The 24,566-nt window shown below is 45.5% G+C and overlaps 1 protein-coding gene across 1 annotated transcript; it reads right to left on the reverse strand.

Moving 5' to 3' along the window:
* Window positions 1–14,067: 14,067 nt before the first annotated feature.
* Window positions 14,068–21,070, reverse strand: PLB1 (phospholipase B1). Its single transcript, XM_010148804.1, has 5 exons — window positions 20,956–21,070; window positions 19,547–19,651; window positions 18,394–18,489; window positions 14,804–14,878; window positions 14,068–14,289 (listed from the first exon to the last, which is right to left on the reverse strand). The coding sequence occupies exons 2-5, from the start codon at window positions 19,586–19,588 to the stop codon at window positions 14,068–14,070; spliced, it is 435 nt and encodes a 144-aa protein (XP_010147106.1). The 5' UTR covers window positions 19,589–19,651; window positions 20,956–21,070.
* Window positions 21,071–24,566: the final 3,496 nt, after the last annotated feature.

Here is a 24,566-nt window from a genome sequence, read left to right on the forward strand (position 1 = left end):
CCCCCCCTTTGTGTGTGTGTGTTAACTGTCCTGCAGAAAGTCAAACCACAGGCAGCTTTCTTCTACAAACAAATCCAATTAGTTAAGATTGTGGACAGATTAAGATTTAAGACTCCAGAGAGATTCCTGGATGGAAACCCTTTAGGTTAGTGAATTCTTATTCAAGAACACACAAACAGGAATGGAGGATGACAACACTTTTCATTGGGGACTGATGGGTGGAGACCATCAGACAATTAAAGGTCTCTCTTTTATTATCACCCTTGGAAAAGGGAGGGCCAGATATGGCAGGGTATGACCCATTACCGGCAAAGACGTGTATGTAGGTCACTGTGTCATATGGAAAGGTGCAGAGCAGAACCCGAGCAGCAATCTGCACGCACTGGCCCAGATCAAAGGAGAAGCCGGGGACACCTTTAAAAAGAGCTCTGGAAGCTGATCAGGGAACAGCAAGAGGCTCTCAGTCTGAAGGAGAACACTGTGTCCATCTTTCTTCTTCTTTGGGATGGGCAAATGGCTGTCTCGGCTGCTGTCAGGAGGGAGCTGATGAAAACACCTTCGCTGAAGAGTCCCTACAATTTTGTAGGGCCAAGAATAGGGAGGGCAAGCAGGTGCAGGGGCTATGCATTACAGCGCAGGTGACTTCTGCTCGGCCCCACTCTTCCTTGGGTTCTGTCATCCAGAAAAAGAGCCAAAGAAAGGAGAGGGGAGCAAAGCCTGCTCTCCTAAGGCGTAAAGTGCAAATGAGGCAGACAGCAGGGTGGATGCAAAGGCTTCAGACGTTCATCTCTGGAAACAGGTTTGGAGAGATCTGAATCCAGCTTCAGCAGGGTGAATCATCAGCTGGTCTGCAGCCCCAGCTGAATAGCTGCTATAGCTCTCAGGAATAAAGGTTGCCAGCCTATAAATGGCAATAAAGCGGGCACGGCAGACTCAGAACGATTGCACAGGAACGTCCTGGAGGATCAGCTACCTGGCAGAAGTCAGTAAGGGTCAGAAATGCTGGCAGTCGCTGCTCCCATGCTTTCTAGCCATGAGCGTTCAGCTCTGCGTGGCTCCCGAAGGCACCCCAGTTGCCACCTGCCAGGCTGCTCCCGTGATTATGGGGTGTCACAGAGCAGCGATACGTGACTACTTCCCCGGACTGTGAGGTGGGTATTTCAGGACACAGTATTTTAAATAACTGTCTATATGGTAACAGCTCGCTCCAATGGAGCCATCAAATGTTTCTGAGGTTACTTAGTACAGCAGAGAAACAGAACATGCGACCACCTGAGCTCCCTTCACTATGGCCTGGGTACCACGGGGTGCCCCGAACCTCGCGGAAGTGGCAAGGGCTCAGCGTCGCAGCAGCCCTGCGTGCTAGCAGCCCACGTTTTGGCAACCTTTGATCTAAACAGCTTGAATGCAGGGGGAGAACCGTAACACTGCAAACGTCTCAGTTGCATCGGGTCTTCTGCCATCGTCAGAGTGGGGTCATTGTGCCCCGTGCTTCACCGCTACCAGGTCTGAGGAGAACGGCACCGGTTTGTCAGGAGTATTTACCACTAATAGGGCTAACTGGAGGATAAGTCCTCTCTTGTGTGAATGGCGAGTTTGAAATGTGTCTTCTTTTCACACTGGAATAAAACCTGAGCATTGCAAAGCCTCCCCAAAAAATAATTGTTTAGGATTGATCATAATGCAGAAGGAAATTGTTTTAATCTGCCTGTGGAGTTTTTGTGGTGCTGTTATAAAAACGAAGCATTTCACATGGAAAAAGAAAACGCTTTATTCCAAAAAGTCCCCAAAAGTGAAAGCAGGACACTTCACCACCATCCAAAATTTGCAAAACATGAATTTCTGTGGAACCGTGTATTTGTCACTGGCCTGCAGTGGCTGCAATTGGTTATTGTTTTTCTGCCCCACTCTAATCAGTATAGCAATGTCCACTAAGGGTGTGGCTGAAAAACGATATCAGCACGAACGTATTTATAATGTATTTGTAAGGACAAAAGAATGAGGTGACTGAATGCAGCTTATTTCACCCCGGGAGCTAATACGGGAGCGTGGCAGGAGGCTGATGGGCACCAGTTGTGCCCATGACAGAACCACAGGAAGAGCTATGCCGTCCAATCTCGCCTAGAGAGCAGCGGACCACAGCAAAATGCTAGCTTAGGGGCAGAATGGTCATTCGGAGCAACTGTGTCTTGTAAAATAGCTGGGGCAAGCGACAGGTTGAGGAAAACAAAACCAGGGTTGCAGTATTAGCAAGGCAAATTGCGCACTGACGTCAGGAGCGCTGCGATGATTGTATCAGGAATTGCACAATATTCGGTGCTGTTGTCTACAGCCCTTGTTCCTGCAGCTCTGTAACTACATGAAAATTGCTATTCTCATTTAAAAGTGAAAAGTGTTTCCAGCCTTGGAAGTTTAAAAGCCATTAACCAAGCACTCCAAATGAAAAAACGTAAATAAAAGCAGCACATCAAACTAATTATCAAAACCCCCCCAACCTCCTAGAGTTTTGCAGCAGACAGCTCATGATGTGTGGTGGTCTGAGTTGAGCTGATAGCTGCTGGCTGCTCAGCTGGAGAAAATTCAGTTTTCTTGAGGGAGAGGCGACTAAGAGGGAGTATCTGGTTTTAAAAGATAAGGGAGTAAAATATGGTGGCTCTGGGGTTGATAGGAAGGAATAGCTGTAGTTTTCATGGAGTTTTTGTGTGTGTGAGATGGAGCTAGCAGAAAGATTAAAAGTGGATCCTAGCTAAATCTTTAATGACAATCTTTGCACTTGCTCCCTACCTCCTTCTGTTTCTTACATACCCTGCAGAGGTTTTCAAACACCTGCATCACTAACCGGGACGTATATACACGTGTGTATATGTACACATATGTACATACAGGTGTGGTTTTCAAATGCTTTCAAGCCTTTAGCCACCTAAGGCCTTGTAAGAAGCGACAGCCACAACACGCAAGAGTTATGAAGCAAGACGGTAAACTGCCACAAAGCCATCCCTAATCCTCCTTTAATTACACGGGCGAGCGGGGCCTCGACGCTGAGACAGCTCCACGCTGCAGAGTGCTCCAGCAAGCGCAACGGAAGCAGCAGCACCTGATGACGCAGGACTGTACAGTACAGAGGGTGAAGTGAAGGCTATAATTAGGAAACCACTTTATTGTGAAGCAGGCTGTCTAATGAAAGCAGCTAATGGGACCAGCTGACTGCATCTACACTGACAATAGCCTGCTAGCATCATCACTATCTGTCATCTCCCCCCACTTCTGGCACATCTCTGAATTTTAGAATGAGGTAATCTCCCCAAACCATAAAGACTGAAATCTTTAAAGTGCACCACTGAGCTCTACCCAAACTCACGCATTATGATGGCCACTCTGCCGGGGGCAGGATTTCACCTCTGGGCACATCGATGACAAACAGCTGAGAAAGGGTGGCTGCATCCTGCTCTTGCTCCCTCGTGTGTGACGGACACTAAGGAAATGCAGAAAATACAACTAAGCAGTAGTAGATGCAGAGGAGTAGACTAGGCTAAATGCCAGCAGAAAGTTAGGTAACGACAGAGGCAAGGCACTTACGCAGAGCGCTCCTTCACCGAGCACAGAATGACCTCACGTGCTTCAGTGGACTCATCGCTTCTGCCTCTTGTGAGAAGGGGCCGCAGCCCAAGGACCTGATGTCCAGCCAGGAAGGCTGGTGTGCAAGAAAAGAGCAAGGGGCTTGTTTGAGAGTGAACAGAAAAGGAGTCTGCTAATTTTCAGTGGTTAATTCTGAAAAAATTTGCCTATATGCCTGAAAAAGGCCTTTGGAGGTACCTAATCCATCTATCCCTCCTGTCTGGTACCCAATAGTTTTTCCTCCGGAGTATTTTGAACAGTTTGGCTTGGAGAAGCTAATAATTTCTCTGTGTATGCTGACTGGACTAGTCCTTTGCTCCTTAGCTCCGCTCTTAATGCAGGTGGGAACACATGCAGGAAGAAGCTTGCCCTTTTGCTGCCCTTGACGCACCTAGTCCGAGCCTACGGGATTTCGGATCTCCAGGGCTCTCCGTCAAGCAGCTCGTAAAAGCACTCCAAATTTACTCCTCTCAACCAACAAAGAAAATAACTCTTCCTTGCCATAAATGCTAATGTTGGAGCACTGAGAAATTCAAAGGGAGGCTGCAGGGAGAGGGAGAGGAGCATTCCCTGTGCAATGATTAAAGTGCCAGTTCGTGAAGGCTGACGTCAGCGCGTGCTTTCAGGGTGGCAGAGCGCTTCGCATTTATCCTCTCCTTGTTTGTGCTCCATCTGGATGGGCTCCAGTGGAAAAAACAGAGAGAAAAGGAGAAGCTAATGCCTTTCTAATACATTTCTGAATTCCTGCGGTCTCACGCAGGGAGCAGGCTCTGAAGCACCTAACTTTCGCCTGCCCAGTTCACCAAGATAAAAGAGACTGAAGGCAGCTGGTGCGGGCGGCCAAATGAAGGTATAATTAGATCGTCATAGCAAACAGTCCGTTGGGGCAGCTCCGGGGAGGACTGGAGGAGAGCACGCTGGCAAATAACACAATCTCGAGATTTGATAATTTGCAGAGGCAACCCTGTTTCCCATCAAGTGGATTCATTCTGGCTTAAAGCTGCTTTCATGTACAGTCATGGTGGTTCAAAACCCAAAAAAGCTGCGTGAGTAAGCGACAGGTTTCTGCTAAAAAAGGTCCGTCCGATGGGAAGATGGGAGGAAGCCCAAGAGCAGTTCCTTGACTCCGTGGTATTTTTTGCAGGTTAGAGGATAAGCAGGGCTGGCAGTAGACTCCCTACCAAAACAGATCTCCCACCCCTGGGATGGAGCAGTAGAGGGAGTGCCATGCGCTCTCCCTTTCCATCCCCCCACCATCCCCTTCCAGCACCACTTAGGTCAAGCAGAGCAGTTTGTTGAAGGTGTGAGCTGTGAGCATTCTGGAGGAGAGGCTGGCTGCTGGGAGGCAGCCTTCTGTGGAAAAATACCTTCCTTTTCCTTCTTTCTCCCTCCCCTCTCTTATTTAATTCTGGTCTGCTGTTGGAGTCAGTGGGAAAGGCTTACCCAGTCAATATGCTCACACACAAGCTGTAACTGCTACAATAATTACATTGCAGGGGTTCTTACCAAAGATGGCTACCCATAATTTGGTTTTAGAGCTGCACACTGGCACTGTCAAGCAGCCTGGATGACGCCGGTGCACGACGGCGGCTTCAGTCTGTTGTCGCTCTCATAGCTGGTTACTTGGTACAAGCAGCTCATGGTGGTCAATACAGCAGCTCTGCAGTGAAGCTGCCTCTCGAGCACTGAAATGGTGAGGTGGGGGTTGGTCTCTTCTTGCAGGTAACAAGTGATAGAACGAGAGGAAATGGCCTCAAGCTGTGCCAGGGGTGGTTTAGGTTGTATATTAGGAAAAAATATCTTCACCAAAAGGGCTGTCAGGCATTGGAAGGGGCTGCCCAGGGAGGTGGTTGAGTCAGCAGCCCTGGAGGTGTTTGAGAGACATATGGACAAGGTGCTTAGGGACATGGTGTAATGGTGGACTTGGCAGTGCTCGGTTAATGGCTGAACTCAGTGATCTTAGAGGTCTTTTCTAACCTAAATGATTCTACGAAATAACAACTTTAAATTTACTAGAACTATATAGAAGAATCAACTTTTCTTTCTCACCGACACACCGATGCTTTAGACTTAGTTCCCATTTCAAGAATCAGGATAGCAATATCAAAAGATTAAAAGGTTCCAAATCAGTAATATTTTTTCAACTAAATGCTTTAAGCTGGAAAATCTCTCAAAAGGCGAACATCCTGCACTTCTGAATATTCTGAAACTAAATAGTCTTTGAAATATATAAGCAGTCTTTGAAATAACATTCTGAAATGAAAAGTTTCCCTTTAGGTCCACTTTTCCCCATTACTTCTCTTCCACAAAATAAAAAATGAAAGACAAACAGACCAATAATACAAAAAAAAAAAAAACACCAACCAAACATTTTAGCAACATACTTCCTTCTCAATAGGATTATTTTTTTTTCTGTTCTAAAGGACATACCTTTACCGTATAAACGGACCTGCGATCAGATCCCCGAAATCCTGACCCTTCCTACTCTAAGCAATGTGCCAGAATCCCTTCAGAGCTAGGCGAGGAGAGGGTGCAACCTGCAGCCTTGCATCTCGAAGGCTGGAGGTGGAACCTGGCGAGATAATTACTCAGTGTGGGTAATGCAAGTGGGAGCACGAAGGGAGAGCAGTGAATTTCCCTCTCCTCCCCATTCCCCACCCCGCAATAATCACAGCCTGGGTGTGCTACTGAGCACTCGGAGTCCCTGTATGGATACGGAGCATCAGGGCAGACCCAATCCTCGGTGACCCGCACATCCCAGGACTCGCTGCTCCCCACCGCTGTCTCTCCCCCGCACAGGCTGCCAACGCTGTATTTGCATTCAAGCTAAGGGGAAAAACAGGCGTAAAATTGGCAGAGCTACCAGTCTAGCTATGTTAGTGATGGAGTGATAAGTTGTCTAGTGGTTACACAACTGGGCTGTGTCTGTGGAGCCAGGACTTCTGGGTTTAATTTCCTGCTCAGTCACTGACTCATCACGTAGCCCAGGGCACATCACTTCACCTCTCCGCACACAAGTTTCATCATCTTTAGTTGGAAGGTCATAAGACTATCTCACAGGAATGGTAGGACACACAAATAACCCTCATAAATATTTGTAAAATGCTTTAGACGATGCTTCAACAAAGACACTGAGTATTTCGTTGCTGAGTAAGTAACAGCCAGGGGAATGTCCTAATTGCCAGGCCGGCTTATTTACTTACCTTGTGCCAGAGATTCCTGGCAGCTGTACCAGAAGGATGTCTCGGGTAGGGGAAAAGGGTGAAGAGGTTGTTCAACTAGTGCAGCAGGAGCAGCAGCAGGAAAAGGTCAGCTCATGCCACAAAACAAGTACGTGATAGATAAATGTTATGCCAAAGGCTGAGAGGCATTTGCGTCATTTTCAGCCCAGATGCACAAAAAGCCTACATAGATGACACTCGCAGATGGAATATGGATGTTTTATCCTGTTGAGTATGGTCCACAAAGTCCCATGTCATTTCTTCAGATTACACGGTCAGTTCTGGTTTTGGAATTAAAAAGGGTCTAGATACCTGCAGTTCTGCTTTTGCACTTTCCCAGTGGCCCTATCCTCTTCCCGGGGCCAAGCATCTTGCTCTCTGTCCTCCACGTGTGGCTGTCTGGGACTCACAGCCTCGGCATGTCAGCCCCTCGGATCCCCGGAGGGCCTGGGAGGAACACTCAGGGATGGTACGCGATTGATGCAAACACTCAGTGTTGCTGTGGGGCCCTAAGGAGCTGCGGCACTCCCAGCAAGCTCTCGGGGGTCCCGATGAAGCTACACAAGGTGGTTGGTGACAGAGCTGAGCAGAGACTGAGTCTTAGAAACCATCAGAACACACACCCCTGATTTCCGTCATCTGACCTACCCCAGCTGTGTCCTCCCCACTTACTCCTAACTCCTGTGTGTGACCCGAAGGCTGATTCAGAGGACACCCGTGGGCACCCTGGCAAGGGCAGGGAGATTCCCTGTGGGTGCAAAGCTCCTGCTGCTTTAGCAGGCGGTACTGATGGCACAAGGGACTTGGAGCAAGAGCACAGAAAGTTCTTTCCACCTCGTCTGCCCACTGTGAAGCCGTTACACGTGTTTTTGTGAAAAGTCCAAGGCCTAGCTCCCCTGCTGTTGCTAAACTGGACAGCAGCCCTGGCCGCTGTTTTGCTCTGGGGATTATCTCCCATCACAACCTAAACCCCTTGGGGCCAAGTGGTGCTTCCAGTCACCTAAGCAACACAAATGGTAGCTACAGGGTTTTCCTTCATGCCTAGATTTTCACAGTAACAGGAATTTTAAAACATCCTTGATGGTTATGATACAAAGAATTTAAAGGTACCAGCTCACTTTCCTTCTTCACAGCCATAATAATTTTATGCCGATGAGAAAGCGTTCTTCGATGTTTGGAAACAGATGGTTTTTTCACCTGAAATAACTCAGGTCAGCCCATGGATCGATAGCAGAAATTCCCAACTGGCTCTCACTGAAGCATGTCCCTGCCGCACCAGTACTCCAGAAGGACTATGAAACCCTTCTTGTAAGGAAGCAGAAGGCCTGGAGAGTACAAGCACCCCACCAACACATTCATGGATCCCTTACTCCATCCAACGGAGGACACGAGCACATTTCCACACCTGACTTCTGCAAATCCTGCCAAAGGCCTGCTGTTAGGAAAACCCACACAGCTCAGTGAAAGAGGCTTTCTCAGCAAAATTCACATAACTTACTCTAGTTGTGACTCCGTTATGAGTGACAGTTACACAGGTCACAGAAATGGAAAGACATAAGGGAACTTCTTCCCACCTCTAGCCAACCAACCTCTAAGTAAGCTCTCCTATGTTTTGCTGGATTTGTTTCTAAAATTGCTCAAGCGGTGGGCTCTCTGTCTTCTACCTTGGGTGGCCGTTCTCTCTGACGATCGGAACAGAGTGATTTTTGCTTTGCGCTACGAGGTTCATCAAAAGCAGCCAAAGCTAATACACTCCCTCCCTTCCAGTCAGGGCTGTGTTGATAGTGCTGGGTTTCGAAACACTGAAATCTACTGAACTCAGAAAAGAATTCGATAGGCGAAAGACGGTGGAACATGGTGTCCACAAAGGCGGAGCAGTGGCAAGGACAGTTGCCGACACCTAGGTGGAACATACTCAGAGTGTGCTAAGTTAAATTGTGCCAGCCTCTTCCTCCTCTTCCACCATCCCTTTTTTTGGATACAGACTCCTGTGGCTAGAAATACCCCCCAGGTTCCCCGATGAGCAAACTGTGAGCTCGGGACAGAAATAGTTTTAGCATGATCGCTCTCAGGAGCACCCCTCTCCCTGCACTGCTCAGAGTTATAGGATATGCAAATTATTTCTTTCATCCAAATAATTTGTGAATTACTTTATGGACAGAATTCTGTCTTGCTTGTCCCAAAATCCCAGATGCCTTCCTTTTAAAAAAAGGGTAAAAATGAGCAGGTTTGCAATGTGTTCCTCCAATAGCAAATTCTTCATTGAAATTCTTCAGGGCTTTTCCATACCCCTCTCTTCCGGGTGGGGTTGTTCACCCCAACAGTTTAGCTGGATACCCCTCCAGTAACAAAATTCTCACCCAGATATCCCAATCTATAACACACTGCCCAGCTGCTAAAATGACGTCATCAGTGCATCTGCCTATCACCATCCAGCAGCCGGCGGGAGGAAACATTCAGCAAACTCCAAAGCCACCCAACATTCTTTTGTGCAGATGTTTTTTGCATTTTCCCCCTCTTCCCTACGTTCACTGAGCACCTAAACTGGTGCAAACTGACCCTAGGTGAAACATTTTTGTGCCGTTTGACCTTACAAAGCAGGATGCAGACACTGTACCACGATGAGAGGGAGGTCCGTCAGCAGCAACAAAAGGGCCCAAACTTGAACGCGACTGCTTCCTAAGCTGTAGACAAGCGATTTGCCAACGCTTGCCAGGCTCCATCACTTCCCTGTTTGAAAAACAGATTACTTCTCAAGAGCAGGCAACAGCCTGTCCTCCACAACAGCCTGAGCTGGGCAGCAAGGCCAGTCCCCACAGAGGTCCTTTGGACAGCAATGGCTCACACGAGCTGAGCTGTAGCTCTTCTCCAGAGGAAGAATCCACAAAGCTTGTTTTCTCCAGAAGTTAAGAAATCACCTTACGCAGAAGAGGTATCTTTCAGTGGGGGGTGAGTGTGGTGGTGCATTCCCTCTGCCCCAGCTCCTGGACCAGTCTACAGCCTTCGAGGTTCCCCTCAAGGCTTGGCCATTGTGCAGGGAGTTAGGATCAAAGGGTGCTGACCCGCCAAACAAACACATTTGCGTTGCTAAGGCGGGGAACGGGACCAACCGTACCAGGAATTTGGTTACCTTGCCTCAGTGAGGAATAAGAATAGAAACACTAATCTTCCCCCTGACAGCCCCGAGACACTCAGGAAGGTTAGCACCAGCAATTATGGGCAATCTGAGAATTCCAGTAATTACCCACCCGGATCATAACCAGGATGGAAATTTACTGATGTAAATGATGAGTCAACCCTCTCACAATCCTATAAACAGCAGTCCCAAGGGAGGCCCTTTGAGCTCTCCTGGACCACAACAGGCTACATCCAGCATCTCCTCAGAGTGGGATGCCTCTCAGAGCTCACAAACACTCACGTCTATGAAATCAGAGGACCGTTGACAAAACCTGGGCTGAAAACTCCATGAGAGTCAACTCTTTGCCTGTTTAGAGATGTAAAGGTGTCCGATGCATTTTCACTAACTCCAGGGGAAATTTTAAGAGGTACATTTGTATATATATGTATCTATCTCTAGATCTAATCTGTGTGTGTGCATATCTACAGTTTGATTTTTAGAACTTTGTTAAGTCTTCGGTTAAGTTGTCTCAATTCACTGACAGTTAAGTTTTGATAGGAAATGACAATCTAATTTTGTGATTGATCTTAATACTGTTAATGAACTTTAAAATTGTTGCAATTCCATCTTCAATTGCTGCTATTTCAGTTATACAAACTCATACTCATGTTAAGTCACCACACCTAATTCCTTGAGCATAAACTGTTGATCAGTTCTGGGACTGGGAATGGATTCAGCCACACCTAGATTCCTCTCTGAGTAGCAGTTTAGAAAGGAAGGGGGTCCACTCTGAACCTCATGACTGAACTTGAAGGACTTCCTTACCGTCATTCCCTAATCCCTAAATAAATCACACCAACCCAATTCTGACTCAATTTCCCTGACCCTGTGTAAATAATTTCTCCTGATCCATGTGTAAATCATTTCTTCTGATCCACGTGTAAACCCACATAATTTGCTTTCACCTTTGTATGCTTTCTCCATGTGAAATAAGTAACAGAGTGGATCTTGCCATTGAATTCTGTTAAGTCACGTTTTTCGCAAATTCATATTAAAATTGCTGTTCCCTGTAATATCTGTGACACCGATCTTTGAGGCGGCCTAAACCACTCTCCTTTACAACAGTGAAACCACCATTTTGGCCAAAGCAAAATCCTGGGCTAAGATGGCATCCATTTCATGCATTTTTCCACATGGAATTGAAGTTACTCCTAAGCCTCTTTTCTTTCATGTATCCGTAGGCAATCTGGCCGACTCAGCAGTCCAGTAAGGAAAAACGCCATGAGGGCGTTGGAAACCAAGGGCACGTTATTAAAGAAAACAGGGGGAATGGACAACTGACAGACAGGATGTAGAGATTACTTTCTGATTTAACGTCACACTGAATGCAGTCAGACTAAGATCCAGACCTTACAATCTGTCACTCGCTCCAGCTTAACGTTACCTCTGCTTAATGAGCACGGAGGGAACGTGCAGCAGTAACACCTTCAAGGAAATAATATTGCTTGTGGAGCAGCTGCAAACTGCATGATTCTGGATGTTTTTTAAATGTCAGTGCAGTTCATCACATACTTCAGTCTACACAAGAGAGATGCCAGAAGGCATCTGCATAGACTAAACCAGAAGCCCGCCAGCTCATGGTCCAGCTCCTACGTGCTCCTGCTGTAGTGGTACAGTGGAGCCACACCACAGCTACGGAAGCTAGGGAAAAGTCTCCTGCTGCAGAAGCAGCACAGGGGGAATATAATTTAAGTTCGATGCCTTCTTGGTTCCCAAACGTGTCAGTAAAGGCAGCATTTGTTACAGAGCTGAATGCTGCAGGGGATCTGCAGTCCAAAGTGGAGTCACCCTAGCTACTGCACAGGAATTATTTACGCTAAGGTCCCTCAGGATGCTCTAGGAGCTAAGATCCATCTTTTCCCTCAATTCCCAACCGGCTGCACCCCTTACATTTTAGCTTTCAGAAACTCGGAACACGATCTAGTCTTGTGAGGAAAGGGGGTGTCTAGTTATTCTAGAGGGGGGGTGTGGTGGGGCACCAGTATGAAACTGAAGATGCTCTTGTACCCTCCTCTAGGCAGGAGAAACAGTGAGAAACTGCAGCAGTTTGTCCCTCTAACTCATGCTCTAGGACCCCCACCCCACGCCCTGCATGCACAAGTGATTTAGACGGGTAAATCAGCACTGAACCATCCTGCACTTCCTTGTACCTAGTACTGATGAAAGGTTCTGCAGGGAATTATAGATCTTTACTCCTTCCCAAGCCAAAGGTTGTATGAGCAGTGGCTATCCAAGCTCCTGAGAGGGAAGAGGACTCACAAGAACAACATTTAGGGATGAGAGGCGATTGTAGTCTCCATGATCCACTGGGATATTTTCTCTGGGTCCTCACTTGTGAGGCTTGTATTTTCCACCGTGCTGAGATGAAGGTGCTGTGGAATGTCCTGGAACACAGTAAATCTTGTCTCCTGTGGTTGTGTTTCTTTCCATTTACTCAGCTAAATAAATACCAGCAACTGGGATGTCAGGTAGATGGTTAAGGACCCGCAGCAAAGACAGGGACAGGAAGAGCAGCAGAGATGTCTGTGCTGTGCTGAAACAAGAGGCAGGTGCCTCTGTTTTGCATTCCAAACACATCCCCACTTGGGGCTGCACGTAGAGTTGCCAGACACACATCTGTGCATAAGAATGAGGCAAATAAAAGTCCTACTAGTAATAGCCCAATCTCTGAGTGCAGCTCAGAGGAGAGGTGGTGGAGCTACAGCCCCCTGAAACCTGACTATACAACTTGTATTTCACCCACCTCTTTTTATCTCAGTGAGGACAATGACAGGAGTGAAATGGAAAAAGGAGGAGTCTGAATACCTGCTGTGTGCATAATGAATAGATTTAGGAAGCCCAGAGCACTTTCTTCTCCAAAACATTTTAATTTCCTGCTCATATACGTTTCTGGAGTGGACATGTAGCACACCTCACAAAAACTTACACCAGTGTAAACCACACTTGGGCTTTAATAAAATCAAAATATAAAGTATTTGACATAGGAAAGAAGATAAACAAGACCACAGGAACCTGTGAAGTATCTTCTGATCATATGAATTGACCTGCAAGTAGAAACCAAGGAACGTCTAATTTCCAGGAAAGATCTCCTCTGAGCTCCTGATCAGAATTAAAAAAAAAAAAAAAAAAAAAAAAAAGCGCAAACTTTGCAAATATTTCCTTGGAGAACAGCTACGGAGACTCCAGCCTGGGAGACCTGGACACACCACAGATCCCCTGAGAAGCGTTAAGCCAGGCTAGTTTGCCACCCAGATTTTGTTTAGACTGCCCCTACTGCATGCTAGTGATGAAATTCCTTCTTCCCAGGAAGAGTTGTTCTGGAACCAGCTGCCATACCGTGGTGGGCAGGAGGGTACAGGACCACCCCTGGCTATTTATTTCTGGAGGAGAAGTGATGTGCGTGGTCCAGCTCCACATCCAGTCACAGATGGATGGAGTCTGGAGTCCAAGGCAGTGGAGACGGTGCAGTTATTCTAGCTGTGCTGCCCAGCACCCCACCAGGGATGCTACATGGGTGGTCCGGGTTGCTCCAAAGGTGGCTTAAAGATGTTTCCACGGCATTGTACTTGCCTGTGTAGAATGACTGTAGCACCCTCAACTCAATGGTATTGCTGGGATCCAACGTGGAACTGCAGCTTTTCTTTTTTTATATCACTTACCTTGCTACTGGGGAATACCAGGTCACAATCATGGACTTGTGGCTAATGTTTTATATACGGTTTTATAAGAGAAAAGGGCAGATGCACAATTACGGTGCCAAGATGCACAAACTAATTGTCCCACTTCATGCAAGCAACTCATGTCCTGAGTAATAGTCATGACACAGAGAATTGCATACCAGAATGAAAAAGCTTTAACACTTTGAACCTCATCTTCCACTTGACTGATCTGCAGAAGCAAACTCCATTACATTTCTGATCAAGATTATTGGGCCCAAAAATCCCTGGCTAACCCAGAAGCTTCATTTATATCCAACAGTTTTTCTTATTCTGCTGCTCTCTGCATCATACCCGAGAGCAGACTCAGCAGAGGTAGATGTTTGTTCCACTTGCTTTACAGAGATGTCATTTTAGTGTTCTTTTCTGTGTCAGTTTTATGTTGGCGCCTCTTGGCTCTTCTTCTGGACACAAGAAAGACGAATAAAGAACCCACCAGGACTCCAGCTACTGCAGCCACGATGACAGCCCAGTAGGGGACTGCAGGTTCGGTTCTCGACAAGCTGAGGTCTGAATTTCTGAATCCACTGTTTCTCAGCGTGGAAAGGAAGGGTTTCTCCTACAAAAGTAGAGCAAAGGTTTTACTGCCCGCCCACAGACCACTCAACAGGCAGCATTCAATGAGCATTCAATCACCCCTTCCCAGAGAGGAACTGACAATTTAGACAGATTATCAGCTGTTTCTGCCTTATATCTATCTTAGCTCAGATTCCTTCCAGCCCTATTCCCTAAGTTCCTAGAACAAAACAAAAAAAAAACCAAAAAACAAACCAAAAAATCCATCTCAGATAGTGATGGCATCATTTCCAAATTTGTTTGCTGCAGACAACCAAGTGGAAATATGTAGACTCATTAAAACTGGCTTAAATGAGAGGCTTTCCAATGCAGTGAGCTTTTTTTTTTTTTCATTAAATTTTAAGTAGATTTTCCTGAGTGTAATGAACTAGGAATATATTTTAGCTATTTAAAGCCTTCATAAAGATACTTCTTAAAAAAAGACTTTTACCAAGAAGAATAAAGGAGGAAAATAAAAGTGGTTAATGGCGAGTACAGACATCTTGGCCTTTACTTACTGGGTTTGGACACTTGAGTTTTAATCGGTCATGGGTAAAGTTGTTGTAAGTCTGCTTTTCACCAACTGGCTCCAACTGAAGAAGAGAAAAGCAATAGTAAACATAATTATGGGTTTTTTTTTTCCCTCCTCAGACTCTCCCGATTCGGGTGGTTACCACTTTTTATCCAGTCCTTCGGTGCTTGTAGCAATGAAGAAATGTGGTACAAGGTGCAAGACAGTAAAGTTTCCATTTTAACACTCCTGAACTGAAGCCACTGAGAATCTGATGTACTGTCTGCAGAAAAACTCCCTCAGAAAGTAAGGAACAGGAGAAGCCTTTCCTCCTTTTGAACTGAGTAGAGGAGAAAATAACTCTGAATACCATGTACTTCAAATATTCTGCTAAAACAAAGTGGTTCACTATACACACAGTTCTCCCACACACACATCTCAAATGACAGTATCATCCACAAAGGAAAAAAGGCACCCAAGAAACAAAACACATGACAGATGTTAGTCATGTTACTTAGGACAGTACTGAAAGAAAGATGCTTAGGTGTCACGGTGATGGAGTTGACTTCAGAGATGATGCAGAGTTAGAGACACATGTAGAGACAGGACGAGCCGGTGCCAGCCTTTGCATCTTCACTCAAACAAGAAATTCCCTAGGAGCTTTAGCTGAGGCTAAATTCACAAGATTGCAAGAAGTGAGTTATTTAAAGCTTTTTATACTATCAGTTGTCAGCTAAGTTGCAATAGCTGACCACAGGCTCACCCTGAGCCCGTTTCAAGCTCTAAATACGTCCAGGCTGACGGCACAGCATTTGTGGTTGGCGAGGAGTGCGCATACCACCGGTTACCATAGTTAAGCTAACAAGTAGAGGCTTGCTCAGTCATATTAACTGAAGCGTTTGCAACTGTGTATGGACATGCCTGCAGTAATGACTTCAGGATCGGCCCAAAGAGAACCGCGGAGTTTCCATCTAACACTTGTGGGAATACAGCACAGACGAGTGCTGGTGCTTCTGCTATCGTCTATACATGCGCTGACTGTCCTCAAGCGATTAAGGTGTCAGCTGTATGTTGGAGACAAACAATACCATAACAAGCCCAAGACAACACAGAGAAAAACAATTCTATTCATAAAATTCCCATGTGTAAATGCTGGGAATACTTTCTTCCTACAGTTAAAAAAAAAGAAAAAAAAAGAGGAAAAAAGGAAGTAGAGGCTGCAAAATGAAGAGAGAGATGAACCACGGCAAAATGTGACTAGGGAAGGGAAGAAAGCTAACAAATGCAGAGAAGATGAGAAGCAAAGAGAACACCAAGGTTTGCTGATTGTTGTGGGGCCCTGGTGGAGGCATCTGAGGGTCCTAATCGCTCAACTTGCCCACCAGCTTGTGTCGTGAAGACAGAATTTGGTCATTTTGTTGCATCTTGAAGGGAACAGCTCAAAATCTAATGTGGTTATTTGTAAGACACATGGTTCATATCCTGTAGCATTCTGACCACTGTATGACTGATCATTTGTAGATAACTAACACTTCCCATGCCAGAGCACTTGGAAAGGAGTCTGCTGCAGAGCCCAGACGAAGGATGATAAGGTGCAAAATTCTGCAGCCAGCCATGCTTGCCTCATCTCTATGCAGTGTGTTCCTCAGGAGCATTAGCTTCTGATCTTTGAAGATGACAGTATTCCTGTGTCCATGAGTATACAGGGAAACTTCTGGAAGAAACACACAGCCCCTCTAGAGCATGGTGTGGCTAGCATAGAGGCAGAACACAAGCTAAACACACTGCATGCTCTTCTCCTGGGCCAGGGGACCTACGGGCTGGATTTAGGACCCAGAGGACTATGGAGTCCTCTCTCATGCAGGAGTATGCTTTGCTTCGTATGAAGCAGGAAGGGCAAAGAACATCACGGTAAGGGATATCCGCCCCCATGCCTGCATACCCCTGCAGCGGCCAAGCACAGTCTGGCCCTTTATGAGCACTGACAAGAATCCATGTCATTTGGCCACAAGCCTACAGCTTGCTGAGCTTTTCAGGGAACAGGGAAACAATACGGCCCTAAGTAAGCGTGCACAGCTTCGCTGTACATGGACAGCAAGTGAAAAGCAGGGATGTGTTACAAGAACTAGACTTAACTAGTGAACAGTAAAATCTTCAGCTGGCACAGACCGACAGAGCTCTAGGGAAGGGGATAGTTGTGCTTCGCATCAGTAAGAACCTGATCCTTGCCACCCCAGTAGAAAGCTTTGTGTCAATATCCTTACATGCGTAGGAAATGAATGACAGTCTGGACAGAATAAAACTCCGGTGGCATAAAAAAAAGGACTGATGGTGATTCAGGAATGAGTAATGGTAAATAGGAACACCACGTGGCAACAGAAACCCAATTTAAGGCTACCATATGTCCAGGTACCATCTCTTTCTTCTTGAAACCTGCCACCATACTCAATTTGAACCTTTTTTACATTTGCTTGGAGTTTCCAGGCCACTATTATCCCTACTCGAGCTACCGCACAATGATGCCTACCACACTGCTGTCATCTGGAGTGCCCGGCAGGAAAGCCTGGTGGAAAACAGGCAGATCTGCTGTGTGTGCACAAATCAATCACTCAGTATGTGCATGCACTGTACGTCTGCTGCTCTCTATAACCCTGGACCTACAGCTTGTATGCTACACTGGGCAACTGCACAGATTTCTGCCCTGCATTTCCCAGCCCTCATGCTCGGGTTCATTCTGGAGTACACTGTAAGCTTCTTATCTTGCTCAACTTTTACTTAAACTGAAAAGAAATTCCCCTCCATTTATGCTTGTTTCTTGTAGAAACCAGGATACAGGATTTCTGCTACCACACTGTGTTTGGGTACTGGTGTTTATGAGATAAGAGGAGGAAATGTTGCTGTGGCATGAAAATGCCATCGTCTTCCTTCCATCATGGTTAACATCATGGTTCTGAAAGCAATTGTGACCTTGGAATTAAAAAGTCCAGCATGTGCCTCTTACACACTCTTCCAGCATAATTCAGAAACTACCATTTCCCCCAAATGACAGAAGGAGTGTGACTGCAAGCAGAGGCATCATAGGTGTGGTTTCAGCCCCCCAATAGTTTCAGTGCCTCTACTAAAATTGCTTCTGATACTGGAGTGGGTGGTACAACATGTCCACACTATTAGTGGCAGAAAAAAAATCAGTCACGTGTATGTTTTCCTAATAAATCAGAGAATTCACTGAAGAAGGAGGAGCTTATCCAACAGACGTCTTCAGAAAACCAACAGGACTGTACACTTAACTAGGCTGATTTTTTGCTTTGATACAAGCTGTTTACCAAACCAGAAGGGAATTTTTTATTGCATTAAGACTCTCAGGACTTCTTATTTGGAGTGAGCAAAGATTTACACTCTTTATGCAACATGATTGCTTTGGATCATGTTCCTAAACAGCGCAGACTGAGAAGGGTCTCAGAGTTGAGCACCCCCCCTTGCTGTGGGCATATAAATTTTATTTCTTGCTTACTCTTTTGTTTCAGGCACCTTTCTCATGACTTTTTTTTTAGGGATTACTACCACAAACACATAGGGGTTTAGGTCATAACCTCTTACCATATTATTCCAGAGAGCCATGGCCATCTCAGCATAGCCTCTTACACTGAAATGAAAGCAGTCTGCAGCAAAGAAACTCAGATCCGGCTTGCCATTCTGCAATAAAAGCAAAAATGTGTTTCTCACCACATTTCAACCTTTGATGTCTGACATATTAGCTATAATAGTGCACTGTACTTGGCATACCCACTTCACAGCATCGGTAGCTTCCTAAAGGCAATATGCTTGTATTTTGACACTGCAAATAAACTTGGCCACTCCTAACTGTGGGCTGATTACTGTATCTTGAGACCTTCTGTGTAATGCAGACTTCTCAACTTCACACAGCAATTTTCATAACAAACCTAAACTTATCATTAACCAACAGTCACAGCTCTTACATGGACACTCCCAATGACCCACACTCCACCTTGTACAGAACTGATAGAAAACTGCTTATTCTTGCTTGTTAAACTTCCATAACTCAGACTTATAACCTTTCAGGTGTTGAAATTTGTGCTGAATTTCAGACAACGTTAAAAATTGTGGGTTTATCCAGCTGTGGCAATGTCTGTCTTAGGGGGAATTTGCCTCATCACTACCTGCATGGTGACCATTCTTTGGACTCAAAGCTGCCAGAACACAATGGGGATGATAAGACAAAAGGACCAGTGTTATGCAAAACTGGGTGTTTCTGGCCAGTATAAATGCTGAATATTTGTATCCCTAACTACACAGCATACATAATGCTAAGGCTGGAGAAAAGAAGGTGACTCAGTGGTAGGTTTCAAAGGCTGCTTCCTCTTTCCAGGCTGTGATGAGCCAGGCAAGCAAGTGCTGCTCTCCGTGTGAAGGAAATCTGAACATATTCTATAGTCTAGATCAGAAGAAAACTGTGGTGAATGCCAACCAAGCCTCCTACAGGGGAAGCAACATGCCTTTGAGAGGAAGCCAGAGGGTGCTCAGGTTTACTGTGCACATACTCCGAATTTTTCCCAAAGCCATTTTGATTCACAGGCAGTACAGTCTTTCCTGTCTTCTCTAATCACAGGTTCCACCCTGTGCCACTAGGCTGTGCAAAGAGAATAAAATCCATTCCTGTGGCACAGATCTTACTGACTTAGAGAAATCAAGGTACTGGTCCTTGTGCAATGGGAAATAAAGCAGGACTCACGCTATCCACAGGTAAGAAGGTGTTTCGGAAAAACGGCTGCATGACAACTGCAAAGTCCTCACGCTCTTCGTACCGACCGCTGTTGATCAGCTGTAAGGCTTCAGCCTGTATGGGGTTGTATGGTAGGAGACAGAAAAGTTACTTACGAGGTTCATCTAACATTTGTCTTCTATGAAAAACATGCTTTCAGTGTAGGAAGCCAGAAATTATTAGTATAAATCCAGCTGAATGGTATAAAGCAGTCCAGAGAAGAGTTATGAAAATAATTTTGTTCATGAAGAGGTTTTCATAGAAGGCTTTCATAGAAGCTAAAATAACTCAAAACTTGCCTAATTAAAAAAAAAGTGTAGTTTGTACTTATAGAAATCAGTGCTGAACTTAAATCTACAGAGAATGAAAAAAACAAAACCCACCACCAAAATTTTTAGAAGTGACAAATTATTTCAGAAGGTCACCTTGAGACTGAAGTTCACTTGATTTTTCAGAAAGGCACTCTTATGTAAAACAAAACTTAAGCACTGAAAAAATCACATGCCACTTTTGAAAACTATGGCCACAGACATTCCTAAAGATAATAAAAACATCTCACTGTTACCTGCTAGCTTACTGGGTATAAATTCTAAAGCTCTCAGTCATATCTCAGTCGTTCCTAACCCCACTTCCTTAGCTAACGAAAGTGTCCCCCTTGGGTAAGATTATACCAGTATTTTTCAAGAGTGGTTTTTTGGGCTTTGTCAGATTCATTGGACAACATCCACTGCCAGAGCCAGAACAGAGGACTGGAGAACATAATGTGATCTGATACAGTGATGTCTGTATTCATAGGAATAATGGTGGAAAAACCTTCTGCTCCAATAGCTATTTATAGCCTTTGTTAAATCTGAGTGAACCTTGTGCCCGAGGCTGTGAAAATTTCCTCTCAGATAGGAAGCTGACCCATGGTAAGCTATCTTTGTGCACACAGCTCATAGCAAAAGAAAGGAATATCAGGTCTGTTCAGTTCATTTTCTCTGCTAAGAGTTACCACAAAACAGCTGATGCAAAGTAATTTGTCACCCTTGCAGTGACATGTTAATTCATGTGAGCTATTCAGTGGATTCATAACAAACACATATCAACAAAACAGCCATCGCCACTGACTCTTTTTCAGCTGCTCAAACAGCAACTGGAAACAGAACCAGTCCCAGTCCGCCTCCAGCTCAGAACAGAGGTCAGATCACAAAGCAGTGTGGAAAAGTCTTGCAATGCTGCTTAGTTAGCTGGGTAGGAGTTCAGTTATTCTGCAGCTAAGTTGTTTCCCAGCCATCCCTCTCTGTCCTGCTCAAGGTTTGCAGGAGAGTAAGGCAAGTGAGGGAAGCAATATAAGAAGATACAAGTGAAGATGGCCACTTACAGAATCAAGACATTACCTGAAAGTCTCTGTTAACTCTCTTAATTTCTTGTAGTTCAGAAGAATTCTCCTCAGGGTTTAAGAAACATGGGCAGAGATTCCTTTAGGGGAAGAAGTTACTAGAATTAAAAGCCAACCTGGAGCAGTTATGCAATTCTTCAGCAACAAGTGTCTGCTTCAAGAAGCTCAGGCTAGGTGCTCAAAGCTCATGTGCAGAAGGAGAGCCACCTCAGTGCCTTAGATGTGGACAGAATATTTCATTAAAAAAACACCTATTGACTTAGTTATACAAATGAAGGAAGAGCTGTCACAGCTGCTAAGAGCTGCAGGATCTACAGCTCCTGAAAGTTGGACACATAAACGTTTAGTATGCCATGCATCACCACGAAATCACACATGTTAGAATAACAAACCCCTACATACAGGCTTACAGCAGAGTTTCAGAAATCTGGGGGTTTAAAGGTAGAAAAGACAAACTGTTCATGTAGCCTAACTCCTCAGACCATTATGTTTCATTTTGTTACCTCCGTATCAAGAGGTAATAATTTGTGCTTCACTGAAATGCATCCTCTAAGAATGTGCCTGGAATAAATATGAAGATATCAAGCAATACAGTCAATTCACTGTTTTCCCTTCTAGTGTGTTCCAGTAGTTAATCGCTTCTATTATAAAAAAATCTGTGCCTAACTTCATTTGAATTCATGAGGCACCAGCTTCCAAACGCTGGTCTTTGTTGTACCTTTCTCTGCTAGACTAAAGATCCTTTTCATGTCCATGCTGACTCCTGTAAAGGCACTGCTGCTTTCTAAAACAAGCCCCTCGATCTCCTTTGGGTTAGGATTTTGGTTTCCTTCATTAGGTGTGGAAAGCAGCTCCTGGCTGCGCACTCTGCTGCGTGCAGCCGAGCCCGCACCACAGGTAACACGGTGCTGAATACAAGTGGAGGCTTCAGGGATGTCAGCCTGTGCTGCTGACGAGCGAGTGGCTGGGCAAAAAGGGCTGTGAAGTTCAGTGGTACGTCGGTTCTATGGTGACCTGTGCTATGGCATGCTGCCGTAGGGCTGAGAGGAAACGCGAGGACTCTGCTGTCCACAGGTTCATGCCTTTTAGCTGAAGCATTGGAAGAAGGAATAGGAAGTTGATGGAAGCTGGTGCATCAGGTAAGGGCCACAGCGAAACTAGCTTGGAAAGCTCAGTGTGGATGTCCTACTGTAGAAGCAATTTAGACTGATCCCAAAAAATAGCATTTCAAAGGCAAAGACCTGTTTTGCTTACTTACTTTGCTGCCAAAGCACACCCTGAAGAGCTTGCTGCGATCTGACGCAATCCAGAGATCTCCAGTATCTCCACCATGTTGACAAAGACTCTTGGGAGCTGCAGGGATTATAATAACCAGACATAGCAAATCACAGAACATGATACCACTACAAAGTGAGAGAAGTGCCATCCACGGGTCAGGGAGTCAGGGCAAACTGCAACCAATGGCATGTGCAAGGATGATGTATAAAAGGAGGGGGAGGGAGACATACAGTGGATGTCAGCCAAAAAATTCCCGGCAGCTAGTACAAGCTAGCTGAAATGCTGTTTCACTCCCTAGGGCATTTCCATTTTCTCTAGGGTAAATGAAACCTTGTACAGTTGGTTTAGCCACCAAAGCTGGCAGGGGGGTTGTGCGATGTTTGGTCTGCAGCAAAAATAATGTGAAACTCGAGAGTTTTCCTGAAACTGCAGCCCACTTTCTCAGGGTATTATCTAACACAGTTGTTGAAATGCAGAGCTGAGGCGCAGTCTGACTCCAGCTATTTGGAAGATGACCTTGTACGAAACAGAATCACTGACAGTCTATCAGAGGTGAGAAAAACACAGCGTGCTTGCCAGGAACATAGCTTCCTAGAGTATCTTAAAAGCTTACCTCCTTGTAGAAAATATCCAGAGTGTTCTGAAGGTGCTTCACATACTTTTGCACTGAATAGGTTTCCTGTGTAATTAAAAAAAAATTAAGAAATTGGATCAGCCTTCTTTCACGAACCCAGAAGTTTAACTGTTTCGCCTGAAGAAAGGAGCCCACAGACTCTCCGGTTGCAAGGTGGACTATGAGAGGATAAACTGACTCAGTGCTCCTTTTTTTGTCTTCGTTGGCAGATATATTTTAAGATCAAGAGGTTTATTGCCACATGCACACAGGTTATATAGTGCTTGTGTTTCTATGTCACTAATATATTCCCTTAATCTCTGTAGAAAATCCTGAGGTATATAATAGTTCTTGGCAGAGTCTTTGCCTGATGAATGACTACATAAATCATATCTTGGGATTTCATGTTGTCTCCTATGGGACCTGGACCAGAGTAGTTTGCCTTATGAACAGGGACATACAATTTTTATTTTTCCTAAACAGCCAGTCTGGGGGAACTGGCAAGGAGGCAGTCAGGCCTCACAAAACCCATAAGCAAAATGACTTTGTGACTGTAGTTACAGAGGTGTAACTGTGGGGGCAAAGGCTCCAGGCAGCAGTCTTTAAAGGAAAATGAGCAAAACTGAGAAAACAGTCCCTAGATATTCCAATGAGCTGGGGTCCAGGCCCCCAGTCTGTGTCACAAGAACCTTTTCAGAGGAGATGACCACTAACAGCTCGATAAAAGAGACCTTTCTCGCTATAAACTAATGTTTTTTCTTTTGGTGTCATTCTGAAGCAAGAATAAGGCATCCACAGTAATTTTGCGTGGAGATGCTTTCCAGAATAAAACTTCACTTGTGTCCCCATAACAACGTGCCCAAGACACCATGCTCTCTTGATCGCTTTGTCCGGTTAAGCTGGGAGAGCTCTTTGGTTTATCCTTGGTGTTTTGTTCAGTGCGGGGCAGGTTGATGGTTCTTAAACAATACGTTACTCCGGAGCTACAGTGCCCCAATATTAAAAGCTGTGCACTTGTTTCTGATACAATACAGATGAAAAGAACAGGACTTCTAAGTGCTTTTTAAACAAAGAGGAGCTTTGGCTCACTGAGAGAGAGAAAGGTTAAATTTGCAGGGCTGGTCACTTGCCAAGTGCCTGGGTGAGCGTGCCTAATTCAGAGCTACCAACCTTGTCCAAGCAGTACTGGCACAGGTCGTTGCCTCCAACAAGGACAGTGATCAGCTTCCAATCTTCCTTGAAATTAATTTTCTAGTGGCACATAAAATAAACAGATTGCAGCATCCATTGCTTAGGCACGCAGAGGTAGCTTTCACAAATGGGGCTGAATGGGGCACAGGCGGCGTGGCAGAAGAGGGAAAGGAGGCATGCTGAGTTAAGGCAGCACAAGAAAAGCATCTGCGCAGGGGGAAAATGTGAACTGTTTGCTCGTCTAGCTGCAGTTCATGTCGGCTTTCCTAAGGAAATCCCCTTCAGCAGATCTGTCAGTGTAGCAGAGTATAGAGATGCGCCTGTGGCAGCAAATGTGCCTAAATGAAAGTCAGCTTCAGGACAGGGGTGGACAGGAGAGACTTGCCAGCCCTGGCTGAACAGGGCAGGCAGCGCAAGGATGAGGAGACGAGGGAGTGGATGCTGGAGTGACTCATGGAGCTGTGGAACTGGAGCTGCTGGGGATCCCTGCCAGCTGGGCAAGTATTACCCCACGGCCAGGAGGGGCG

This window comes from Eurypyga helias, unplaced genomic scaffold (genome assembly GCF_000690775.1).
Source record: "Eurypyga helias isolate BGI_N326 unplaced genomic scaffold, ASM69077v1 scaffold3003, whole genome shotgun sequence".
NCBI classification, from domain to species: Eukaryota; Metazoa; Chordata; class Aves; order Eurypygiformes; family Eurypygidae; genus Eurypyga; species Eurypyga helias.